This window comes from Mesocricetus auratus, unplaced genomic scaffold (assembly GCF_017639785.1).
Source record: "Mesocricetus auratus isolate SY011 unplaced genomic scaffold, BCM_Maur_2.0 Super-Scaffold_100014, whole genome shotgun sequence".
NCBI classification, from domain to species: domain Eukaryota; kingdom Metazoa; phylum Chordata; class Mammalia; order Rodentia; family Cricetidae; genus Mesocricetus; species Mesocricetus auratus.
In genome coordinates, this window is record NW_024429197.1 from 20,881,535 (window position 1) to 20,903,957 (window position 22,423).

Here is a 22,423-nt window from a genome sequence, read left to right on the forward strand (position 1 = left end):
AAGCCCCTGTTGCCATTTGGGTTGTCGTCTATTTATTTTTCTGCTTATCGATTTCACCAGGATGAGGTTAAGAGGAGGCAGGAACTGCGTGCTATTTAAGGCTGCATCCTGAAGCCGGAAGAAGAATGAAAGAATGACGGAGAGGCGGCTTCCCCAGGAAAACCTGCCGGACCACCCGGCCCGGGAGACCCAGAGCAGACGCCGGTGGCTCCGCTGGGCACCGCCCCTGGGTCTGGCAGTCACCGGCTGCTTCCGGCTTCCGGGATCGCGCGGCACCCGGGAGGGCGGAGCCACGGGCAGGGCGCCGGCGCGGGCGGCGTGAGGTGGGCGGGTCCCGGGTGGAGGCGCCCGGTCGCGGCGGGGCCGGAGGGGCGGGGTGAGACAGTAGCGCTGTGGCATCTGAACCGCAGCCCGCGCCAGGCGTCCTCGGCTGGGGCAGGAGGTGCTCGGGCAGAACGTCCGTCAGCGCCGAGCCTCGCTCCCGGGTGCAGCGGGTGAGAAGCGGGAGAAGCCAGGGTCCAGCCCCGAGGCCGACGGTGCCCTGCGTCCCCACAGAAGCTTCGGTGCACGCTAGGCGCCGTGGGGAACGGATCCGAGCCACCCGGGGCTGCTCCAGAGAGCCTCCGGTGAGTAAGAGCAGGTCGGGGTGGCTGGCTCGGACGATGGGTTCCAGCAAGCTTCTGTGATTGTCAGCGTTTTTGGAAGGAACAGCCAAAAGTTTCTGCACTTAGTACCCAGACTTTTTTACATATTCCGGCTCCGGGCTCTTTGGACACTCAGTAGTTCACCTTTTCTTCCCCTCCCCCAAACTTCAAAGAACTGCCACCTCCCCCAGTGGATGGAGCTGCTTTTGGGCTCTCAGAGTCACTGGACCTGGTCTCCTTTAATATGATTTATTAAAGCTTGACTGAGAATTCAGAAAGCAAAGTTAGCCACAAGCCTTAGAAACCAAGCACATGCCTTTAATCCCAGCAGTCAGAAACAGGTGGTGGCACACATTTAGTCCTAGGACTCGGGATTAAGAGACAGCGGATCTCTGTGAGTCCAAGGCCACCCAGATCTACACAAGAGTGAATCAGTCTAAAAGAGAACTATAGCTCACACCTTTAATCCCAACATTAGGGAAGTACATAAAACAGAAGCAAGGTCTCAGAGAGGATTCGTTCTCGAGGCACACTGAGGAGAGGCAGCAGTTCGAGACTTGGTGAAGAGCCCATGAGTGGATCAACCCTTTCAGCCTGAGCTAGAACTGAGAGGCAGTGGCCGGTAGCTTTGCTTTTTTGATGTTCGGCTTGAAGATCGAACCCCAGTATCTGTCACTGGGTCTTTTTTTATTCGTGTTGCAGTCGCGGTAACAGCAACTACTCATCGATGAATGGGCGATGCACATGATGGGCTTGGGTTGTTTCCAATTGTGCTGCTACCATCAGTTCTGAAGTGTTTCTGGTTGTACTTGACATACTCTATTTCCTCCATTCGAGTTCCGTGGGAGCACGTACCTCTCTGTCAGTTTTAATTATTTTTGAAACGAGGATTCTTTTCACCAGCTGCTGGGCGTCTTGGGTGAGTGATGCTGTCTGTTGTTCGCTGTTGCTTGCTCATGCCCAAAATGCAGCGATAAGGATTGTTTTATCAACCGAGATACTCAAGCTGAACTTTAAATTCAGAATTCTAATTGTTTTTTAAAATAGCTTTAAAGATGATGCCTTGGAACTAGCGAAGATGGCTCAGCCAGTAAAGGCTTTTGCAGCCAGGTCTGATTCCCTGAGTTCTGTTCTGGTGGAAGGAGAGAACCGACTCTCAAAAGTTGACATGTGACCTCCACCCCTCCACCCCCCATAAATAAGCACACATAAATTTTAAGATAATGCTTTAAATGAAAAGGTTTAGATTATTAACTCAGAGTTTGCTGTAGGCTTAACATTATCTCAACACTGCATCCCTGTGCAGCATAATTACCGTCCACATTTTATAGATGGGGAGACTGAAGCTCAGGCTTGAAATGCTTTCGAGCTCTTTGTACTGCTCTGGGTTCTGACATCGAAGATTCTTTCTAGACTCCAAATATGTAAGCAGGCAGAAGGAGCATGTAGCTTACGAGGCGGGAAGTCAGGTCAGGGTGTGCAGACATTTGTATGTCTGTGTATCTGTGTGTTTGGAGTTGAAGGGTGCTTCTGTATCCAGGACACTGTTATTTCAGCCTCAATGCCAAATCTTATAGGCCCTTTTGTAGTTATAAATCCATTTCTGGACTTCTGGCTCTATGATAGGTGCTCTGATCACACCTTCCTATTTCTTTCCTTCCTCCTTTTTTTTTGTTTTTTGTTTGTTTTATTTGTTGGCCATTTTTCTTTGGGATGGTAATATAAATTCTGATTTTTGTTCTATTATACAAGGAATTTATATTCCCACCCCATCTTCCTCCCTTTTTTTGAAAACATGGTTTCTCTGTGTAACAGCCCTGGCTGTCTTGTAACTCTCTGTAGACCTGGCTGGCCTCGGAATTCACGGCCAGGATTAACAACGTGGCCACCACTGCCCAGGTGGCTGTTGCCTTTCTGCCTTTTGATCCTCGGAGTGTACAAATCAGGAGGGAAGGGCACCCGCCAAGCCTTGCAACCTGGTCCAGTCCCTGTGGCCCACGTGGTGGAAGGAGAAAATGGACTCCCATAAGTTACCCGGTGACCTCCACCTGGGCACCCCGTGGCAAAAACACAAACAAGTAAATGAATAAATGAAGTTTGTTTTGTTTTGTTTTTTAGTACAGCCAGGTATAGTGGCGCACAAACCTTTAATCCCAGAACTCAGGAGGCTGAGACAGATGGATCTCTGTTGAGTTCGAGGCCCACCTGATCTATAGAATGAATTCCAGGGCAGCCAGAGCTACACAAAGAAACCCTGTCTCAAAAACCAAAAAGAAAAGGAGAGGGGGGAGGGAGGGAGGGAGAGAGAGGGAGAGAGACAGAGGGCTCTCCTCAGGTCATGATGGTCTCTGGTGTTACAGGCTCTCTACAAACTGTGGCGCCATCATGCCTCAGCAGCTCCTGATCACCCTGTCCAGTGAGGCCAGCACCTGCGTGAAGTCCAAGGCGGGGGCATCCCCGTGGGAGGATGTGACGAAAATGCTTGAAGGAGACGGTGAGACCTGGGATGAAGGTGGGAGAAGGAAGGGGTAGTCCTTTGAGGATGAGAAGCTCTGTTTGGGGTTTGTGCTTGGTTTTGGGCCAAAGGATATTTGTGAAGGAAATGCTGAGCTGCCCTCTAGTTCCTAGTGACTTTTACTATGCACCACTTACATTTCCCAAATACAATATACAGCAGGAAGATCGGCCACAGGATCCTCCCACCCCAGTGATCTCTTCATTCATAGCCATAATGCTTGGTGTCCAGCCAAATGTTTTGTTGTTTTTGGGGGATGGGGTTGGTTTTTTTTTAATCTTTTAAGTGTTTTATTTTGTTTATTTTTGTTCCCCCCCCAGGGTTTTTTATTTAAATTAGAAACAATCTTATTTTACATATCAATCCTAGTTCCCTCTCGCTCCCATCTTCCCATTCCCCTCCCCCACCAACTCCCCAAGGAGGGTGAGGCCTTCCATGGGGGGGGTCATCAAAGTCTGTCACATCATTTGGAGCAGGACCTAGGCCCTCCCCCTTGTGTCTAGGCTGAGAGTATCCCTCTATGTGGAGCGGGCTCCCAAAGTCCATTCATACACTAGAGATAAATACTGTTCCACTACCAGAGGCCCCAAAGACTGCCCAGGCCTCCTAACTGACACCCTTGGTTCTTTTGTTTGTAATGTCCTAGCTGAGGGATGGGGGGAAAAATGAATAATTACCTCTCTTTGTTGTGGGTAGTGGTGTTTTGTCAGTGTCTTATGAGTAGCCCAGCCTGGCCTCCAACTTGCTCTGTAGCAGAGGCTGATCTTGAACTCTGTACCCTACTGCTTCCACCTCCTGAGTGCAGGGATTGGAGGTGTGTGCCACTTCTAATTATTCATGCCTGGCATGAATAACTTTCTTTTTTTTTTTTCTTTTTCTTTTGGTTTTTACAAGACAGGGTTTCTCTGTATTGTTTTGGAGGCTGTGGGTCCAGCCCGGCCTCGAACTCACAGAGATCCGCCTGCCTCTGCCTCTCAAGTGCTGGGATTAAAGGCGTGCACCACCACCGCCCGTCGAATAACTTTCTTGAATGCTTATTATTAATCGGTGAGGTAGATTCATAGAGATAAAATTAATAGCCTTTAAAAAGTTCTTTGGCAGACAATGGTCAGGAAGTTGTCTTCTGATGGCATGTGCTAAGACATTCCTTGCTGGACAGTGGTGGCACACACGTTTAATCCCAGCACTCAGGAGGCAGAGACAGGTGGATCTCTGTGAGTTCAAGGCCAGCCTGGTCTTCAAAGTGAGTTCTAGTACAGGCTCCAAAACTACAGAGAAACCCTATCTCAAAAAAACAAAAAACAAACAAACAAAGAAACATTTCCCCAAAGGAGATACCACTGAATCAGGTCTAGAAGAGTGTATTAGTGTTTGTTTTTATTTTTTTATTTTTTTATTTTTTTTGTTTTTTGCTTTGGAGAAAGGATAGAAAAAATTTGTTCCTTAAGGAGTGAGTCACAGAGTGAACTATAATAGTGTGGAATGTTCAGTCTAATCAAGGTTAAGAATGTGGTGCCAAGCTGAGTGTGTGGCTGAGGCCAGCCTGAGTGACAGAGTGAGACCCCGTCTAAAAAGAAAAGCCAGTGTGGTGTGGAAAGCCTAAGCCCCAGTGCTCAGGAGGCAGAGGTAGGCAGGCCTCTGAGTTCCAGGCCAGCCAGGGCTGCATGCTTTGTGAGTGTGTGGGGAAGGAGTCCCGGCCAGTGGGGCAGGGGTCAGTTTTTCTATTTGGTGATGTGGGAAGTTATACACCTCATGATTTTTCTCCTTCTACAGCTCCAATATCCCATGATACTGATGGGAGCCAACAAGAAAGCTTATCAGAAGGTGTGACTCCTAGCATCCTTGCCACAGAATCCCAGGTGTGTTGAAGTTTCCTCTCATTTGCTTGACATTCATTCTTAGTTTTTAGGGATCTGAACTGCCTTTTTGAGAAGTGGAAGCCGGTTGAGACCAATAATTCAATCTGGGGAGTTACATACAAGGTACTGATACATAAAAAAATTAGACTTCTGTGGTGGCAGTGTCAGAAATCAACATTGTCCTAATTTCAGGGTAGAAAGCAAAGGAGGCAATACTGTTCCATTTCCAGTTCCAAATTGACAGAATCACTGGCATCTAAGATAAACATCAGTAAAATAATCAGTGTATTGGAGAAAGGGCTTGTTGGACAGGAGTGCTTGCTGCACATGGTGAAGACCTGAGTTCAGATCCCAGCCTCGGTATGACAATCTGGGTGTGCTTGTAACCCCAGTGTTGCGGGGGTAGAGATAAGGGGATCCCTGGGGCTTGCCGTTTGCCAGCCCAACTAAATAAACACAAGTTTGAGGTTTGAATACGGCAAAGAGTAATGGAGGAGGCCGCCCGACACCCTCATGTTCTACCTGGGCAAACACAGGTGCACACACTGCATGTATGAACATATACTACACACGCGTACATACATGCAACAACAGATTAGAAAAGCAGTTTCTAACATAAATAATGTGTGAGTGAGAATGACGTCCCAAGGTGATCTGTGTATATGACTGTGGCCCAAGGTGATCTGTGTATATGACTGTGGCCACTGTTATAGCATTAAAAACAGCCACAGGAAAGGTGAATAGAAAAAAAAAGTGGTCAGGCCACACAGCCCACACCTTTTACAGGTAGGTAGCAAAGGAGAGAGAATCCAGAACCTTTTAGGGAATTGTGTCAGAAGTATGTTATCACTGCCTGGTAGAAATTTGGTTGAGACAGAAGGAAAATCTAGAATAGGTACAAAGAAATACAGGGGCTGGAAAGATGACTTAGTGGTCAGGCATTTGCTGCTCCTACAGAGGACCCAGGTTTGATTCCTAGAACCCACATCACAAAGCTCCTAACCTCCTATAACTTCAGCTCCAGGGGGATCCAACACCTCTGGCCTCATGGGCACCTGCATGTACATAGTATACATACATACATACATACATACATACATACATACACACACACACACACACACACACACACACACACACACACACTAAGGTGCGCGCACACACCCACACACACACACAGTAGACAAACAAATCTTAAAAAAAAAAACAGAAATAATTACTGGGAGATTGTTGGAGGCTAGAGGGATGGCTTAGTGATTAAGACTATGCATGCTCTTGCAGAGGACCTGAGTATGAGCCTTGCATGTTGGGCCCCTCAAGATTGCCTGTAATCTGAGCATGGTGGTGCATGCCTTAATTCCAGCACTAGGGAGGCAGGGGCAGGCAGATAATTGAGTTCAAGAACAGCCTGGTCTACAGAGCGAGCTCCAGGACAGCTGGGGATACACAGAGAAACCCTGTCTGAAAAAAAAACAACAAACAAACAAACAAAAAAACCCAAACCTTTTTTTTTAAAGAGAGTTTTTTGGAAACAGAAGAATTTTAAATGAAAATAATATGAGATGCAAAATTCAGTGGCTCAGACTTATTTTGTCTTGTTCAGTACTCTAGGGCACTTTAAAAAGTTGAGTGTTTTATAACTCAATTTTCTCAACCAAGCAGCTTAACTGCTGTTATCTTTGTTCTAGGGTTGAAAGGCATCTTTCATTGGAAGACAGTTAGTGTCCCAGGAGCAGCAGCACTAATGGTTCAGTTGCCTAGTATTAGCTTAGCTTTATGTTCCACGTACTTGGAATCGCTTTACAATTATCAAAAATTGCATCCTCAATGGGCCCACAAGATGGCTTATCAAATATAGGTGCTTGGTGGAAAACCTGACAGATAATGTGAGTTCTGTCCCGGGGATCTATGTGATGGAAGGCAAACACCTCCACAAGCATTTTGTGGCACTTCCCTAATATATATAAATAATAAATGAAATAAAAAAACTTAAAAGCCTAGGTTCTCAACACCGGGAATGGGTTGCATTTTTATTAAGATTTGAAGTACAAGTGACCTGTAAGAAAATATAGATGCATGTATGATTAAAGTTTGAAAATAGCCTTGGCTACATAGTAGGACCATGTCTCAGACAGACAGACAGACAGACAAGGGCTAGAGCGATGGCTCAGCCATTCAGAGCATTTGCTGCTCTTCCAGAGGATCTGGGTTGGATTCCCAGCACCCTTTGGGTGAGTGGCAACTGTCTATAACTCCAGTTCCAGGGGATCCTCTTCTGGCTTCTGCAGGGTTTCTTTGTACACGTGTGTATTCAGACAAAACATTCATACACATACTATAAAACAGACATTTAAGTAGTAAAATGGATGATATTAAAAAGTGCTCCTATTTTGACATTCTCAAACTGTGAAAGCAAACTAATAAATAGAACATTCCATTGTGGAAGGAAGTTTCCTCCGGCCCCAGCCCCTTTCCACCCCGTGCTCAGTTTCACCCCCTGAAGAGAGTACAGGAAATTTACATATTCTGTCTTACAACTGCATTCAACTCTACAAGTGTTTTTAAAAGTTTATTTCTAGGCCCGGTTGTGGTGATGCATGCCTTTAATCCCAGCACTCAGGAAGCAGAATCGGGCAGATCTCTGAGTTTGAGGCCAGCTTCGTCTACAGAGCAAGTTCCAGGACAGACTCCAAAGTTACAGAGAAACCCTGTCTAGAACCTCCCTCAAAAAAGTTTATTTCTAGACTTTTTTCTTTTTAAGTTTTAAAAGGTGAATTTTGTAGTTGTGAAGCGTTAGCTTAAACCACTTATAGTGTGATTCAAACCTTTTGTATCCTTCATGTTTTTAGTTTTCTTTTTGAGATAGGGTCTCATGTAGCCCAAGCTGGCCTTAAACTCACTGTGTAGAACTCTTTATAACCTTTATTTCTGACCCTCCTGCCTTCACCTCCCAAGCCCTAGTGTTATAGGTGTGTGCTGTCATTCAGTTTATACATATCTGAGAATTGAACCCAGGGCTTCGAGCATGCCAGGCAAGCATTTCACCAGCTGAGCTATCGTCCAGCCCCTCTCCTTGATGCATTTTTATTTACTGGCCCTTTAGAAGAAGATATTGAGTCTGTTGGTTTTGGATTTTTGTTTTGTTTTGTTTTGTCTGTCTGTCTCTTTAGTTCTGACAGTTTTGTTTACTAGCAATTAGTATTTATTTGAAAGAAAATAGGTTCTATTGAAGTTTGGGCTTGAGGGAAATCAGTTTTGCTTTCTTTGAAGTTTCTCTGATCAGAAACGCATTGTCTTTTCTGTTGTTGTATTTTGAGACAGGGTCTCTGTACACTTCCCTCGGTGTCGTAGAACTCACTATGTAGATCAGGCTGGCCTCAAACTCACAGAGACTGCCTGCCTCTGCCTCCTGAGTGCTAGAATTAAAGGCGTGCACCACTATGCCTGGCCTTGGGCTGTTTCCTTAAACAGACCTTCTTAGCATTATGAAATAGCATACTGATTTATAGCCATCCCAGCCCAAACCTACTCAGTCTTGTGTGAAGTATCCTTCTAAACCAGTGGTTCTCAACCTTCCTAATGCTGCGACCCTTTAATACACTTCCTCATGTTGTAGTGACCCCAACCCTACTTCACACCTGTAATTTTGCTGCTGTTAGAATCATAATGTAAATATCTGACATGTGAGAAATCTGCTTTGCGGCCCGCTAGAAAGGGTGGAGACCCGCAGGTTTAGAGCGCTGCTCTAGTGTAGCAGTGAGCCTTTGCCTGCAGTTCATTTTGGTTAACTGGCTCTCCAGTTTCTCCACCGTGGTTTGCACAGAGCCGCTTTCCCGTATTTCCTACATGGACTACAGTGTGACCTCATATATTTAGTCCGCTTACACAGCTTGTCATTGACGTGGTTGCTTCTGCCGTATTTCGTCCTTTGTCCTGTTTGTGTTTGTTACTTGGTTCATCTTCTATCACCTTCTTTTGGACTGAATACTTTCTTGTTGTTCCATTTTTGTCTTATAATGACTTTTGGCTTCTTTTTTTAAAAGTCCCATGGTGATGCATTCCTGGAAACCCAGCTAGCCTGACCTTGTTTTTGTCAGTCCAGTCAGCCTTAAATGACAGTGGCATTTGCTGCTCTTGCAAAAGGCCTGGGTTCAGTCCCCAGTGCCCACATAGTGGCTCATAACCATCTGTATCTCCAGGTCCTGGGATCCAATGCTCTATTCTAGCCACCCCGTGCACCAGGCACACATGTGAGCAAAAGACTCATACACATAAGTAAATCTTAAAAGCCAAAACAAGACAGACAAGCGACTTTGAGATTCCATCTCACCGCAGTCAGAATGGCTGTCATCAAGAAAAGAGGCAGCAGATGCGGGTGAGGATGCAGGGAAAGGAACCCTTACTCACTGCCTGTGGGCTGTCAGTGAGTACAGCTATTATGGAAGTCAGTGTGGAGGTTTCTCAAACAGTCAACAAAATACTTCCATGTGACCGCCTCATATCCCTTCTGGGGACACACTCAGAGGACTCTGTTCCGCTGCAGAGACACCTGCACATCCGTGCTTATTGCTGCACTCATAGCAAGAAGATGCCCAGATGCCCTTCAGCCTGCGGATGGGTGACTCACATAAGAGAAATAAAAGAATGTGTGGGTGTTAGGGGCAGTGCGTGCTAAGGCAAAAGCACCTCCTTCCTTGCCCCCCCCCCCCCCGCCCTGCTCTTCTCTTCCCCCTTGTCACAAAGCCGCCTCGCCCATGCTGTCCTGGTTCTGAGGCCTATTCTAGAGTACTCTCCCCTCACACTCCCACAAGCCCCCCCCCCCTGTGTCAGTGCCTCCTGCCAAACAATACGTCCACTGCTTTCACCGCACCCCAGAGAAAAGATCACCTCGACTCTCCGCTGGCTTTCTCACTTTTTCCGATTTTTTTTCTGTCCCGTATACTTAGTCATCTATAGCAGTCTCTAGAAAATCTAGACAGACCCACTGGCTGCTCCTGGGGAAACTGGTGTGTTCTCTCTGAACTTAGGATAGTGCTGGAGCTCCTTAGGTTTTGACTGGGGTGGACTGACTCGCACTGCCTGTTTGATATTCTAGGAACCGTTGACTTTCAAGGACGTAGCTGTGGACTTATCCCCGGAGGAGTGGGGGCAACTGGCTCCTGCATTCCGGGATTTGTACCGGGAGGTGATGCTGGAGAATTACAGAAACCTGGTGTCAGTAGGTAAGGACCAATCAGCCGTTCTCCTTTCCTTTCTGTCGCTGTGATAAAAATCCCCCCACAAAAAGCAAAGGTTTATTTGTCTCATAGTTTTAGCTCCAGTCCACTGTTTTGGGGAAGCTGAGGCACAAACTTAAGCATCGCATCTACAATAAAGAGCAAAGGCTAGAATACAGCTTTGTTTGCTTGCTCTCAGCCAGCTGTCTCTATGCTAACATAGTCCAAATCTCCAGACTGGGGAAGGGTGCCCCCACAGCGGATCGAGGTCTTCTCTCCTCAATTAAGGCAGCTTTCCACACCAGCGTGATTTAAACAGTTCTTCAATTAAGAGCCTTCTCAGGAAATCCACAAAAGGATCCATAAAACAAGCTTTAAAAATTACACATCAAAAAATTAAAAAAAAAAAGAATCCTCTCAGGTGGTTAAAGTTTGTGTCAAGTGAACAATTAAAAATTAGCCATCATGCCAGCTGGCCTCCACAAACCTGCCCGTTATAAGAGAGCCAAGGCTGCTAAACTGTTGATGTCATGGGTTCACTGGGTTTTGGCTGTGGGTTCTGTATTAGAGATCACTTGTTCCTTTGAAGACCATGCTAGGGCATATCTGATATGACTTCTTTAAGGGACAGCTTTATTTGGTAGAGCTAGAAAAGAGAACTGTGACCCTGTTGGGTATCAGAACCCTGAGTAGCAAATGCTAGACCTGAACTCTGGGGCGGTTCTCAAACAGCACATCAACATCATAATTCTTCTCTAACTCTGAGCAGGATATCAACTTTCCAAGCCTAGTGTGATCTCCCAGTTGGAGAAAGGAGAAGGACCGTGGATGGCAGAGAGTCAAGGCCCAGAGGACCCCATGCTCGGTGAGACCAGGGTAGATGAGCCCTGTGGGTAGGTAGGCCAGAGTGCAGGTCTTCCTAGGCTGTGGGGAAGGCTCAGGGCACTGGCAGGACCTGTACTCAGTCTCGTTTCACCCCTCCCCCATCATTCCTTTCCTCTCCAAGCCTTTGTGGGAGTCTCTGCAGTTAGAAGGGAGAGAAGTCTTGCCTGCACTAGAGTTAAATCTGATCCCCTCACAGAACAGGAAAGTCGCTGACATGAAATGGGTGGTAAACGTTTGCTGTCTCTCGAAAACGGGTCTTTTTCCAGTGCCACATTATGTTCTACAAATCCTTTTCTCTTTTGCTTTTATTTTCCCCTTTCCCACTATTGCTTTATGGTCTCAGCTGCAGTTTCTCTTTCAACTCACGTATATAATTTTCTTCAAAACAACTTCATAAGAGGGCTGACCAGACAGCGCGGCAGGCAAAGGTCCTTGCTGCCATGACTAAAACCCTGAATGTGACCCCTGGAAGCCACAATGGGAAAGGAGAGAACTGACTTCCTGAATGCTGTCCTCTGACCTCTTTCTCTCACACATAATCAGGAGAGTTAAAGAAACCATACAGTAATGTTAAAGTGTTGGCAAAAATGCTGAGTTCTGAGAACTCCGAAGCTGACTGGAATGCAAAACAGTGGAATTGATTGGAAGGCCAGTTGGTGTGCCCTAGTCAAAGGAAGGCGTACCTACCCCGTGACCCAGCAGTGCTGCCTCAACCAGCTGTCTTAGAGGTTACTTGCCTATGTACGGAGAGAGAGATGTGCATGTGTATGTTGACCTCAGCATCTGTTTAACTGCCAATGTGAAATTTAGGAGGTAGTGGCAGAAGGGTCAGGAATTCAAAGCCAGCCTGGTTTATGTGAGACTGCCTCAAAAAATAAAGGTCATAGACACATTACATGTCCTGTGTCAGATATATCATGAGATCCTGCACTTGCTACTGTAGATGATATATTTTTAGAATTATATCTTGTTTATTGCTGCTAAGTAGTAACACTTTAACATTTCTTTTCTTCTTCTTTTTTTTTTTTTTTTTTTTTTTTTTTTTTGGTTTTTCTAGACAGGGTTTTTCTGTAGTTTTTGGAGACTCTCCTGGAACTCTCTTTGAAGACTAGACTGGCCTTGAACTCACAGAGATCCACCTGCCTCTGCCTCCCAAGTACCGGGATTAAAGATGTGCTGCACCACCACCGCCTGGCTACTTTGAACATTTCTATTTTGACATTTTAAAACTTATATTCAATGTTTTGGACAATTTGGAATAGTATATTATTACTATGTAGCCCAGGCTGGCCTCAAACTCAAGGTGATCCTTCTGCCTCAGTTTGCTGAGTTTTGAGATTCTAGGCAAGAGCCATCACAGCCTGTTTCAGAATTAATATTCATAGTGATCTAAAGTAGTCAGGCACTTTATTTTACCCTGTTATAAATGATAATTGCACATTCTCCTGGGTTTTATCATCCACATTGACGATGATGAGACTAATCCAGGCTGCGGGGGCAGGAGGCTGCCGGCACATGCCAGGATCACAAAGCAAGCAACCAGAGAAAAAGAGGGAAGCTGCTGTGAGTGTTGTTAGTTTCTTGATGGACTCTTAGAGGTGACCCTGTAAGGGTTTTTAAATAATCATTAGCCAGCCACCATGGTACATAACTGCAGTCCTAGAGTGGGGGCAGGAGGACCAGGTCCTAAGGTCATACTCGTGCGTGTATAGGAGGAATGAGGCCAGCCTGGGGTACTTGAGACCTGCCTTTAAAAACAAACAAACAAACAAACAAACAAACAAAAATCCAAGTATTTAATTCAGTGAAATAGCAAGCAAACTTCCAAATTCAAAGTTCAGCCTTGCTTTCTCTTCCCTCAGCTTTGGAGTGGGGTACACAGATGCCCGCTCCCTGTCATGTCCTCAGAACCAGAGCCAAGGTCCTGGTAAACTTAGACTGTGTTACTGTCTCTATGGTGGCACACACCTTTAATGCCAGTGCTTGGGAGGCAGAAGCAGGCAGAACTCTGAGTTCCAGGCCAGCCTAATCTACAGAGTGAGTTCCAGGACAGTCAGAGCTACACAGAGAAGCCCTGTTTTGAAAAACAAAAACAAAAAACAACTTACAGGAAATTAAACCTTCTATGAATACAAACATGCCACCTGAAATATTAGTAATGGGGTAGTAGATTACTAAGTAGGAAAACTAGCCAGAATTTTTTGGAAAAAAATTGAGTTTTTTGACTCATACATGTATTGTATGCATTATAATTATTATAATTAATCTTCCCACCTGTATTTTGAGTCTCAAAAAAATTAAATAATATTTAAAAACTAAAACAACTAGTCAGAATTTTAAGGGACATTTACCTCAGACACAGCAGCAACAGCCATTCCGGGTTTCTTGTAAGAACAGAACTAAACCCAAGGACATAGGAACTCTGACTATTAGTTAATGGTAGCATCCTGTTCTTGTGAGTACTCTCCCTTAAGACCCTGTGTTCTGAACCGGTGACTCTGTGCTGCTGCTGGTGTGTGTGTAACATCTTTTTAACCTGTTTTCAAAAGCAGCTGTCAGTTTAAAGCCATATCCCAGAAGGCATGGTCCTTCAATGCCATTTTTTAGTGTTCTTAGAACACAACTAAGCCATATATGTGATGCATGGCTAGCATTTGACATGTAGAGGCAGGAGAAGCAGGAGTTCAGATGCATCTTTGGCTGTGTTAGGCCCTGTCTCAAAAAAAAAAAAAAAAAGGCTAAAACAGAGAGGCACACAAAGGACAGAGGCAAGTGGATATCTGTGAGTTCGAGACCAGCCTGGTCTACAAGAGCTAGTCCCAGGATAGCCTACAAAGCCACAGAGAAACCCTGTGTCAAAAAACAAAACAAAAAAATAGATGTAAACAACCTATTCTCTGTTTATTTTTAATTTATTGTTTATTTTTGAGATAGGGTCTCATGTATCTCAAGTTAGTTTTGGACTTCTGCTTCTACTTCCACTTCTCAAGTGACGGGATTTCAGACATATTGCTATCTCGTCTAGTTTTTACTGTAACCCAGAGTTTCATGTAAACTAGACAAGCACTAGTTTACATGCCCTGTTCTCTATTTCTTAATTTCGTTTCTTATTGCCTGGCCAGGCTGTATAACTATAGAGTAAAAATCCCATGCTGTTTTCTGTACTGTTACCTAAATCTCTATTCTGTAGCACAGTGGTTGCCTTTTAAAAATATTTATTTATTCATATATTTCATGTATATGAGTGTTCTGTTTTCATGCACACCAGAAGGAAACTGAGCTCATTACAGATGATTGTGAGCCACCATGTGGTTGCTGGGAATTGAACTTAGAACCTCTGAAAGAGCAGTCATCTCTCAGCCCCAGTTGTTTTTTTGTTTGTTTGTTTTGCAAAGCTTAATGAATGAGTTATTCATATTCCTTTTTTTTTCTTCATGTCTTTCAGAAACCAAGGAGACAACTGCAGAGAGTGCCATTCCCCCTAAGTTCTGTCATGGCATCGTGATGGAAAGGTTCATAGAGGATGACATCATTTGTTCTACATTGAAGAAAGCCTCCAGCTATGGTGATACACTAGAAGGGCACCAGGAAACCCGTGGAAAAGGTGGGAGGCAAGCTGTTTTGACCCACAAAAAGGGATGCCAAGAAGCAAACAAATTTGGGGAAAACCTTGAGGGTTCCAATGTTATTTTAGAACAGAGGCACCATAGATACAACCCAGGTAGGAGGAGGAACAAATATAAGTTAGATTCAACTGATGATCCAATGAGCTGCATAGGAGCCAGAATGTATGGATGTAATATATGTGAAAAAATGTTCAAACAGCCCATTCACCTTACAGAGCACATGAGAATTCACACTGGGGAGAAGCCCTTCCGATGTAAGGAGTGTGGAAGGGCCTTTAGTCAGAGCGCATCGCTTAACACACACCAGAGAATCCACACTGGTGAGAAACCCTTCGAATGTGAGGAGTGCGGCAAAGCCTTCCGGCATCGCTCATCGCTCAACCAGCATCATAGGATTCACACTGGAGAGAAACCATTCGTCTGTGACAAATGTCAGAAAGCCTTCAGCCAGAACATCAGCTTGGTCCAACATTTGAGGACGCATTCTGGAGAGAAACCCTTTAGCTGCAATGAGTGTGGGAAAACTTTCCGACAGATTAGGCACCTTAGTGAACACGTAAGAATACACACCGGGGAGAAGCCCTATGCGTGCACGTCGTGCTGTAAAACGTTTAGTCACAGGGCATATCTCACACATCACCAGCGAATCCACACTGGGGAGAGACCCTACAAATGTAAGGAATGTGGGAAAGCCTTTAGGCAGAGGATACACCTAAGCAACCATAAAACTGTCCATACGGGAGTGAGAGCGTATGAATGTAGCCGCTGTGGGAAAGCCTACAGACACGACTCATCCTTTAAGAAACACCAGAGACATCACACAGGGGAAAAACCTTATGAATGTAATGAATGTGGAAAGTCCTTCAGCTATAATTCATCTCTGAGCCGACACTATAAAATACACAAGAGGAACTCTTTTCAAGATAATGTTTAAAAAAATGATACAGGGCATGAGAACAAAAGACAAATTGGTGATTCTAAGCTTTAAAATTTCAGGACTCAAATTTGAGAAACTGGTAACAATGGCAACTTTTGATTTTGCCAATAGTGTAAAAAAAAAACACTACATTGATTACTATTGTCTGACATTTTTTGCAAAATGATAAATTCAGCATTATGAAAAATTCACAATTATTTTTTCTCATTTCATGGTAGATTAATAAATTATTTCTTGATGGACTCATTGGTTTACAGATTAGTATTTGGGGACTACCTGGGCTGGGGAGGCGCCTCCGTAGGTAAAGGCACTTTCCATGAAGCATGGTAACCTACCTGATTTTGACCCTTGGGATACATGAGGTAGGAGAGAGCTACCATTCACATGCTATTCTTTGATCTCCATGCGTGCTAATGCGCACACACTAATTTAAAAGTATTGCCCATGTCATTTTACTCCAGTCACAGTTTTGAGTATCTTTTCTCCAAACTTCTTATACCAGCTTTTTAAAACACCTGTGCTCCTTTGAAGAATTTATTGATTTACAATACTGAATTAAATCTAGGACATAATGCATAATACCTACTAAGCAACATCATCAACTCTTATTTCCCTTTTTGAAACAGTCTTTCTTCCCTGAGGCTGGCCTCAAACTTATGTAGTTAAGAATGGTCAGGGATTACAAATGTGGGCTACCACATGTTGTTTATGCAGCTGCGTTTGCTGCGGAGTGGTCTGACAAGTTGTAAGGAGCATGTGAAGTCTCCTGGGAGACAAGTCCTCTGGATAGCATGGTGCTTCCGCATTTCCTTTCCTCTAGCACGAGATTCCAGAAAATTAATTTCTCTGGATCCACTGCTCCAACAGTGCCAAAGGAAAAGGCACAAAACTGTCCCTCTTTTATCTTTGCTCCTGCCACACTGAGTGTAGTGTTTCATTGAATGATTGCCAACTGCCCAATATCGTTGGTTTTAGTCCCCATCTGTGCAATTTCCTCTTTTTTTTCTTTCTGCCCAAGTTCTTTGGCATCCATTCATCCTTCCACAGATCAGAAAATAATATATATATCCATCCTACTGGGCAGTGGTGACACACAGGAGGCAGAGGCAGATGGATCTCTGTGAGCTTGAGACCAGCCTGGTCTACAGAGTGAGTTCCAGGGCAGGCTCCAAAGCTACAGAGAAACCCTGTTAAAAAACAAACAAAACAAAACAAAAAAACACTTTTGGGGCTGAAGAGATGGCTCAGCGGTTAAGAGCACTGGCTGCTCTTCCTGAGTACCCAGGTTCAATTCCAAGCACCCACATGGCAGCTCACAACTGTCTGTAACTCCAGTTCCAGTGGATCAATACCCTCTTGTGGCCTCTGTGGTGATATTTAAATTGAAACAAAAAACAAACCTGTGTTTCTGATGAACCCTTGACTTCTTGACTGAATTTACTAAAAGAACTAAACAGCCAGGCCTTATCCTTTTGGAGTTACAGTCAAGTCTAAAATCCCAGTGCTGAGATTTTAGGTGTGGGTCACCATGGGCTGGAAAGTATTTCTCAAAAATATAAACCGAGGCTGGAGATGGCTCAGAGGTTAACAGCACTAGCTGCTCTTGCAGAGGGCCTGAGTTTGTTTCTGGCTCTCAAACCTTCTCCAACTCTAGTTCCAGGAGACCTGACCCCCTTTTCTGGCTTCTATGGGCACCAAGCAGGCACGTGGCGCAAACTGCGGGCAAAACATCCATACACACAAACCAGACATTAAAAAAAAAAAAAAAAAAAAAACTTGAGAAAGAAAGAATCTGGGCATAGATGCACAATGCCTGTAATCCCAGCACCGAAAAAGCAGAGGCTGCAGTATCCCAATTGGAGGCCAAAAAAGGATGAAAGAAATCCAAGAGGAGTGCCAGCGTCTGTGAAGCTTGGGTTTGTAATTCTTCCTTAAGCTGGGAAAGCTGGTGCCAGATGCTAAGATCCGGATCCGGGATCCAAGAAACCAGCTGTACTGGGGACAGCCAGCAAGGTGACCGCCGAGACCTTCCCCTCATCGGGCTGGTGGTCGCAAGAGACTCGGACGGTACAACTAGATTCTTCCGGGCTAAATAACACTAGGCACTAAAGCATGTATAAGTGCACCAGGGTTTAGATGCCCGCTCAGCCCTAGTCTCGCGAGATCGGGGGCGGGGTCTCTGGAAAGGGGCGGTCCTCGAACCGCTACCAGGAGTTCTGGGACCGTGGTCCATTGCTGAGGTACAGGTCTGTAGGTGTTTTGCGCATTTTGATCCCGGGCCGATCCGAGTGCTGGCGCGTGGGCTCAGTACACTTGAGCTTGCATGTAGCACACCAGGAGGACCGGGGGGGGGGGGCTGGGGGCTGAGTGGAAAGCACTGGAACGAGTCAGGACGCGGAGGATAAAGGCAGTGGCAGGCGGCCGCAACCCATCAGCCAGGTACGGCCTCTGACTTCGGGCTGCAGCTGGGAACCTGGAGGGCGGAACTGAGCGCCAAGTTCGGGGATTGCATCAAGTAGCCCTTCTGCGGAATGAGAAGTTATGGAGACCTTGCCCTGAAGAGGCCTGTGCTGGGAGGAGTTATGATAGACAGCTGCCTCTCCAGTGTAACATCGTAATGTGAGGGCGTGGCCAGGTAAAAAGGAACAGAAGTTCCCCTTTAATCATAGCAAGGCCATACTCATCTTCACTCTCTTTGCCATTTTAATTCACGCCCTTTCCTGACGAGGGAAATCAGCCAAAGCCCAGGTGAGTGTGAGATCCTGTTCTCCTAAAGTTGCCATTTACCTGAGCGAATAGATACAAAGACTAACCGATTCATGTGAAAGGGGAAGGAAAGCCACATTTATGTGTACTGTACTTTAGCTGAGCAAACATAGAAGGATTATGCTACGAATTCTACATTTTAAAGACGTGCCAGTAGCATCAGAATTCTTTTTTCTAATGTGCCCAAGATTATTCAAGAAACAAACAGCATGCTAGCAAATTCTACTGGATTTTTCAGGATTAGATTAAAAACCTGTGGTCTCTTGATACTGACCTGGTATTTTCTGAACATCTCATTCTTTTTCACCTATTAATTTTTTAGCTATACATATGCACTTTTAAAACATATATGTTCCCATATAAATATTTAATGTAGATATTAATAGACATTTATGTATTTTTTTAAAAAGTCAGAAGTAAGCCGGGCAGTAGTGGCACATGCTGTTAATCTCATAAAGACAGGCAGGAGGATTCCTGAGTTTGCGGTCAACCTGTTCCACAGAGCGAGTTCTAGGACAGCCAGGACTATAAACACTGTCTCAATTCTCACCTCAAAAAGAAGTCAGAAGTCCAAAAAGAAAGTCAATAAAATGAGGCATTTGATGGATGCTATAGTAGCTTTGTAACAAATCTATGGTATATCTGAAAATGCTAGGCATCAGATGATGTTGACAGTCACCATGTGTCAGCAGTACATTGTCATATTCCTTTCTGACCTTTTTTTTAGCAGCATAAGAATGTCTAGGCTGGCTGGGTGGTGGTGGTGCACTCCTGTAGTCCCAGCACTGAGGAGGCAGAGGCAGGCGGATCTCTTGCGGGTTTGTGGCCAGTCTGGTCTACAGAGTGAATTCCAGGATAGCCAGGCCTACAGAGAAACCCTGTGGGGGTGGGGGGATGCCTAGGCTGTACAGTTGAGTATAAATTGTACTTCAATGTGAATCATCAGTGTGAATTGTTTTCTTTTAAGTGAATGTGAAGCTCATGTCTGTCTAAGTATACTAATTTTTATATTTTTAATTGTGCTAATAGGCCCTTTCATCATAAGCTAATTCCTTACTGAGAGGGGGAAAAATGTTAGTGACAAGCACCAGTGTAGTGGCTAACAGAAGTCTGTATAAAGAAGATTATTTATAAGGTCATCGGGTATTTTTTATGTGTGTGTTTTCTTTTTTGCTATTGTTTTGAGATATGGTCTAATGTAGCCCAAGCAGGACTCAGATACAGCTCAGCTATGTAGCTATGAGACCTTGAACTCTGATGCCTCCTTCTTCCAATCTCCCAAGTGCAGGGAATATGGGCATGCCCTGCCACAAATGGCTAGTAAGGATAAGATAAAACTCACTAAGAGATTTTCTTCATCATTAATATATCTCAAGACCTATAGTTATTAAAGGTAGTGAAATAATATTCCACATCTGTAGAGTTTCAAAGTAAAATAGGGAAACCTTAATGGAATCAAGGCCAAGAAAAGTAAGATTTGCCTAAAGCCATGCACGGTATGTTAGCGGCAGATCCATAAATAAAACTAAAATAGTTCTACTCTCAATGGCACCTCATTTAATTAACTTGTGCAATGACCAGGACTCTCTCTGTAGAAGTGAAAACAAAAAATAGACATGGATAGACGGACAGTAAATACAAAGAGCCATTTTCTAAAGCGTACCCGTGTGTAACTCTTTGTAACTACTAATTAGTCATAAGTGAATTGGATTCTTAGGGCTGGGGTTGTAGTTTAGGAGTAGTACACTTGCCCAGCATGTATGAGGCCCTGAATTCAGTCAGCAGCTATGATTCTGTTGGTCTCGGGAATTTGCAAGTCTTTGATAATGTTTGGTACATTATCTAGGTTCCTCCTTGTTCAGTCTAGAACGTACCATGGCTGAGACTGGGGAAGAGGAGACAGCATCAGCAGAAGCCTCGGGGTTCTCAGACTTGAGTGACTCAGAGTTGGTAGAGTTTCTGGACCTGGAAGATGCCAAAGAATCAACCGCTTCACTTAGCAAGCCTGGCCCTTCTTCTGAACTCCATGGGAAGGATGGCAAACCTATTAGCTTGCAGAATTGGAAAAATGGATCGGATGTCTTGTCGCCCATGGAGAGATTCCATTTGAAATACTTATATGTCACTGACCTGTGTACTCAGAACTGGTGTGAATTGCAAATGGTGTATGGAAAGGAACTTCCTGGTTTTTTGACACCTGAGAAGGCATCCGTTTTGGACACTGGTGCTAGCATCCATCTAGCAAAAGAACTAGAACTTCATGATCTTGTGACTGTCCCCATAGCCACTAAAGAAGATGCTTGGGCAGTTAAGTTTCTGAACATACTATCAATGATTCCTACCCTGCAGTCAGAAGGGCGCATCAGAGAGTTTCCTGTGTTTGGGGAAGTAGAGGGCATATTTCTTGTTGGAGTGATTGATGAGTTGCACTACACATCCAAGGGGGAACTGGAGCTGGCCGAACTCAAGACACGAAGGCGCCCAGTGCTTCCTCTGTCGGCTCAGAAAAAGAAAGACTATTTCCAAGTTAGTCTATATAAATATATCTTTGATGCCATGGTGCAAGGGAAAGTGACTCCTGCAAGCCTAATCCATCATACACAGTTGTGTCTAGACCAGCCACTGGGGCCTCCAGTGCTGAGGCATGCCCGACAAGGAGGGTTCTCTGTGAGATCTTTGAGTGACCTCATGGAACTGGTTTTCTTGTCTCTTACACTGTCTGATCTCCCAGCTATTGATAGCCTAAAACTCGAGTATGTCCATCAAGAGACTGCCTCTGTATTGGGCACAGAGATTGTAGCCTTTGAAGAGGAAGAAGTGAAAAGCACGGTGCGCCATTATGTGGCCTACTGGATGGGCCACCGAGATCCTCGAGGTGTTGATGTAGAAGAGGCATGGAAGTGTCGCACCTGTGACTATGCAGACATCTGTGAGTGGAGGAGGGGCCCAAAGCCAAGAAGTTGAAATGAATGGAAGTTGCACTTTGAGAGATGTTTGAAATATACTTGTGTTAAAGGGTCAGTCTCAGCTTGGCGTTCGTGGATCAGGAATGGAGAGATTTGGGATTGGAGCTTTGAGATGAAATGCAAAGAAGACAGATGTACATCGTGTCTGCAGCAAAGGGCTCCCTCAGTCATCACTGTTTTCTCAAGAAAATTATTTGACTTTTGATGTTTTTTATTTTTGATGGATTTTCTTTTACATTTTTTATAATAAAAATGAAATGCTCTCTAGAACTGTCCAATTGATGTTGAATTGATGTTTGTGAATATGCCAATCTCAGTCCTTTAAAGATGACCACTGGGGGCTGGAGAGATGGCTCAGAGGTTAAGAGCACTGACTGCTCTTCCAGAGGACCTGAGTTCAATTCCCAGCAACCACATGGTGGCTCACAACCATCTACAATTCAATCTGGTGCACGCCCTCTTCTGGCATGTAGACAAACTGTATCTGTAATAAATAAATAAATCTTTAAAAAAAAAAAGATGACCACTATACTATACATAATTGTACAGTTTCAGAATCCTTTAAGTTCGTGCATAAACATTTTAGAAACAGAGCTAATAGAATAAGCAGATCAAGAATTTAAAATAACTATAATAAATATTCTCAAAGAGATGATGCAAGAAGTCATAGAAGTAAAAATATTAGATGAAAATTATATATGAAATAACAGTATTCACACATTATACAATCCAGCAATACCACTCCTGAGCATATGTCAAGGGAAGTTCATATGGATGCAACAGGAAATATGAAAAAATATACTTTCACAAATACAAAACTCTAGAAACTATCCCATCATCAGGTGCGTGAAGAGATATGACAACCAAAACATGAGCCGCAATGATATGTAACAATATGCATGAATCTTAGCAACGCATTGGGTGAAAAGGGTAAGTCTAAAAAGATCACATGCAGCAGGACATCCTTTTTCATAAAGTAGAAAACAAACATTTTAAGGAAAATGTAATG

General features: G+C 44.4%; 2 protein-coding genes across 5 annotated transcripts; both read left to right on the forward strand.

Annotated features, from left to right (window-relative positions):
* The first annotated feature begins 369 nt into the window (after positions 1 to 369).
* LOC101836931 (zinc finger protein 69 homolog) lies at positions 370 to 15,924 on the forward strand. 2 transcript variants are annotated; one of them, XM_021235153.2, is made up of 7 exons: positions 370 to 626; positions 3,005 to 3,138; positions 4,933 to 5,018; positions 10,114 to 10,240; positions 11,004 to 11,099; positions 14,565 to 14,723; positions 14,961 to 15,924. In XM_021235153.2, the coding sequence occupies exons 2-7, from the start codon at positions 3,030 to 3,032 to the stop codon at positions 15,677 to 15,679; spliced, it is 1,296 nt and encodes a 431-aa protein (XP_021090812.1). In that variant the 5' UTR covers positions 370 to 626; positions 3,005 to 3,029; the 3' UTR covers positions 15,680 to 15,924. The 2 variants fall into 2 exon arrangements, with proteins under 2 accessions (XP_021090812.1, XP_005083975.2); XM_005083918.4 differs by having other exon boundaries at positions 14,565 to 15,924.
* A 1,950-nt stretch (positions 15,925 to 17,874) lies between these two features.
* On the forward strand, positions 17,875 to 21,681 carry Exo5 (exonuclease 5). Of its 3 annotated transcripts, none has more exons than XM_005083919.4 (2): positions 17,875 to 18,430; positions 20,311 to 21,681. In XM_005083919.4, exon 2 carries the CDS (start codon positions 20,324 to 20,326, stop codon positions 21,410 to 21,412), a length of 1,089 nt encoding a protein of 362 aa, XP_005083976.1. In that variant the 5' UTR covers positions 17,875 to 18,430; positions 20,311 to 20,323; the 3' UTR covers positions 21,413 to 21,681. The 3 variants fall into 3 exon arrangements, with proteins under 3 accessions (XP_005083976.1, XP_012978914.1, XP_012978913.1); XM_013123460.3 differs by having other exon boundaries at positions 17,875 to 18,121; positions 20,295 to 21,681; XM_013123459.3 differs by having other exon boundaries at positions 17,876 to 18,430; positions 20,295 to 21,681.
* The last annotated feature ends 742 nt before the right edge of the window (positions 21,682 to 22,423 follow it).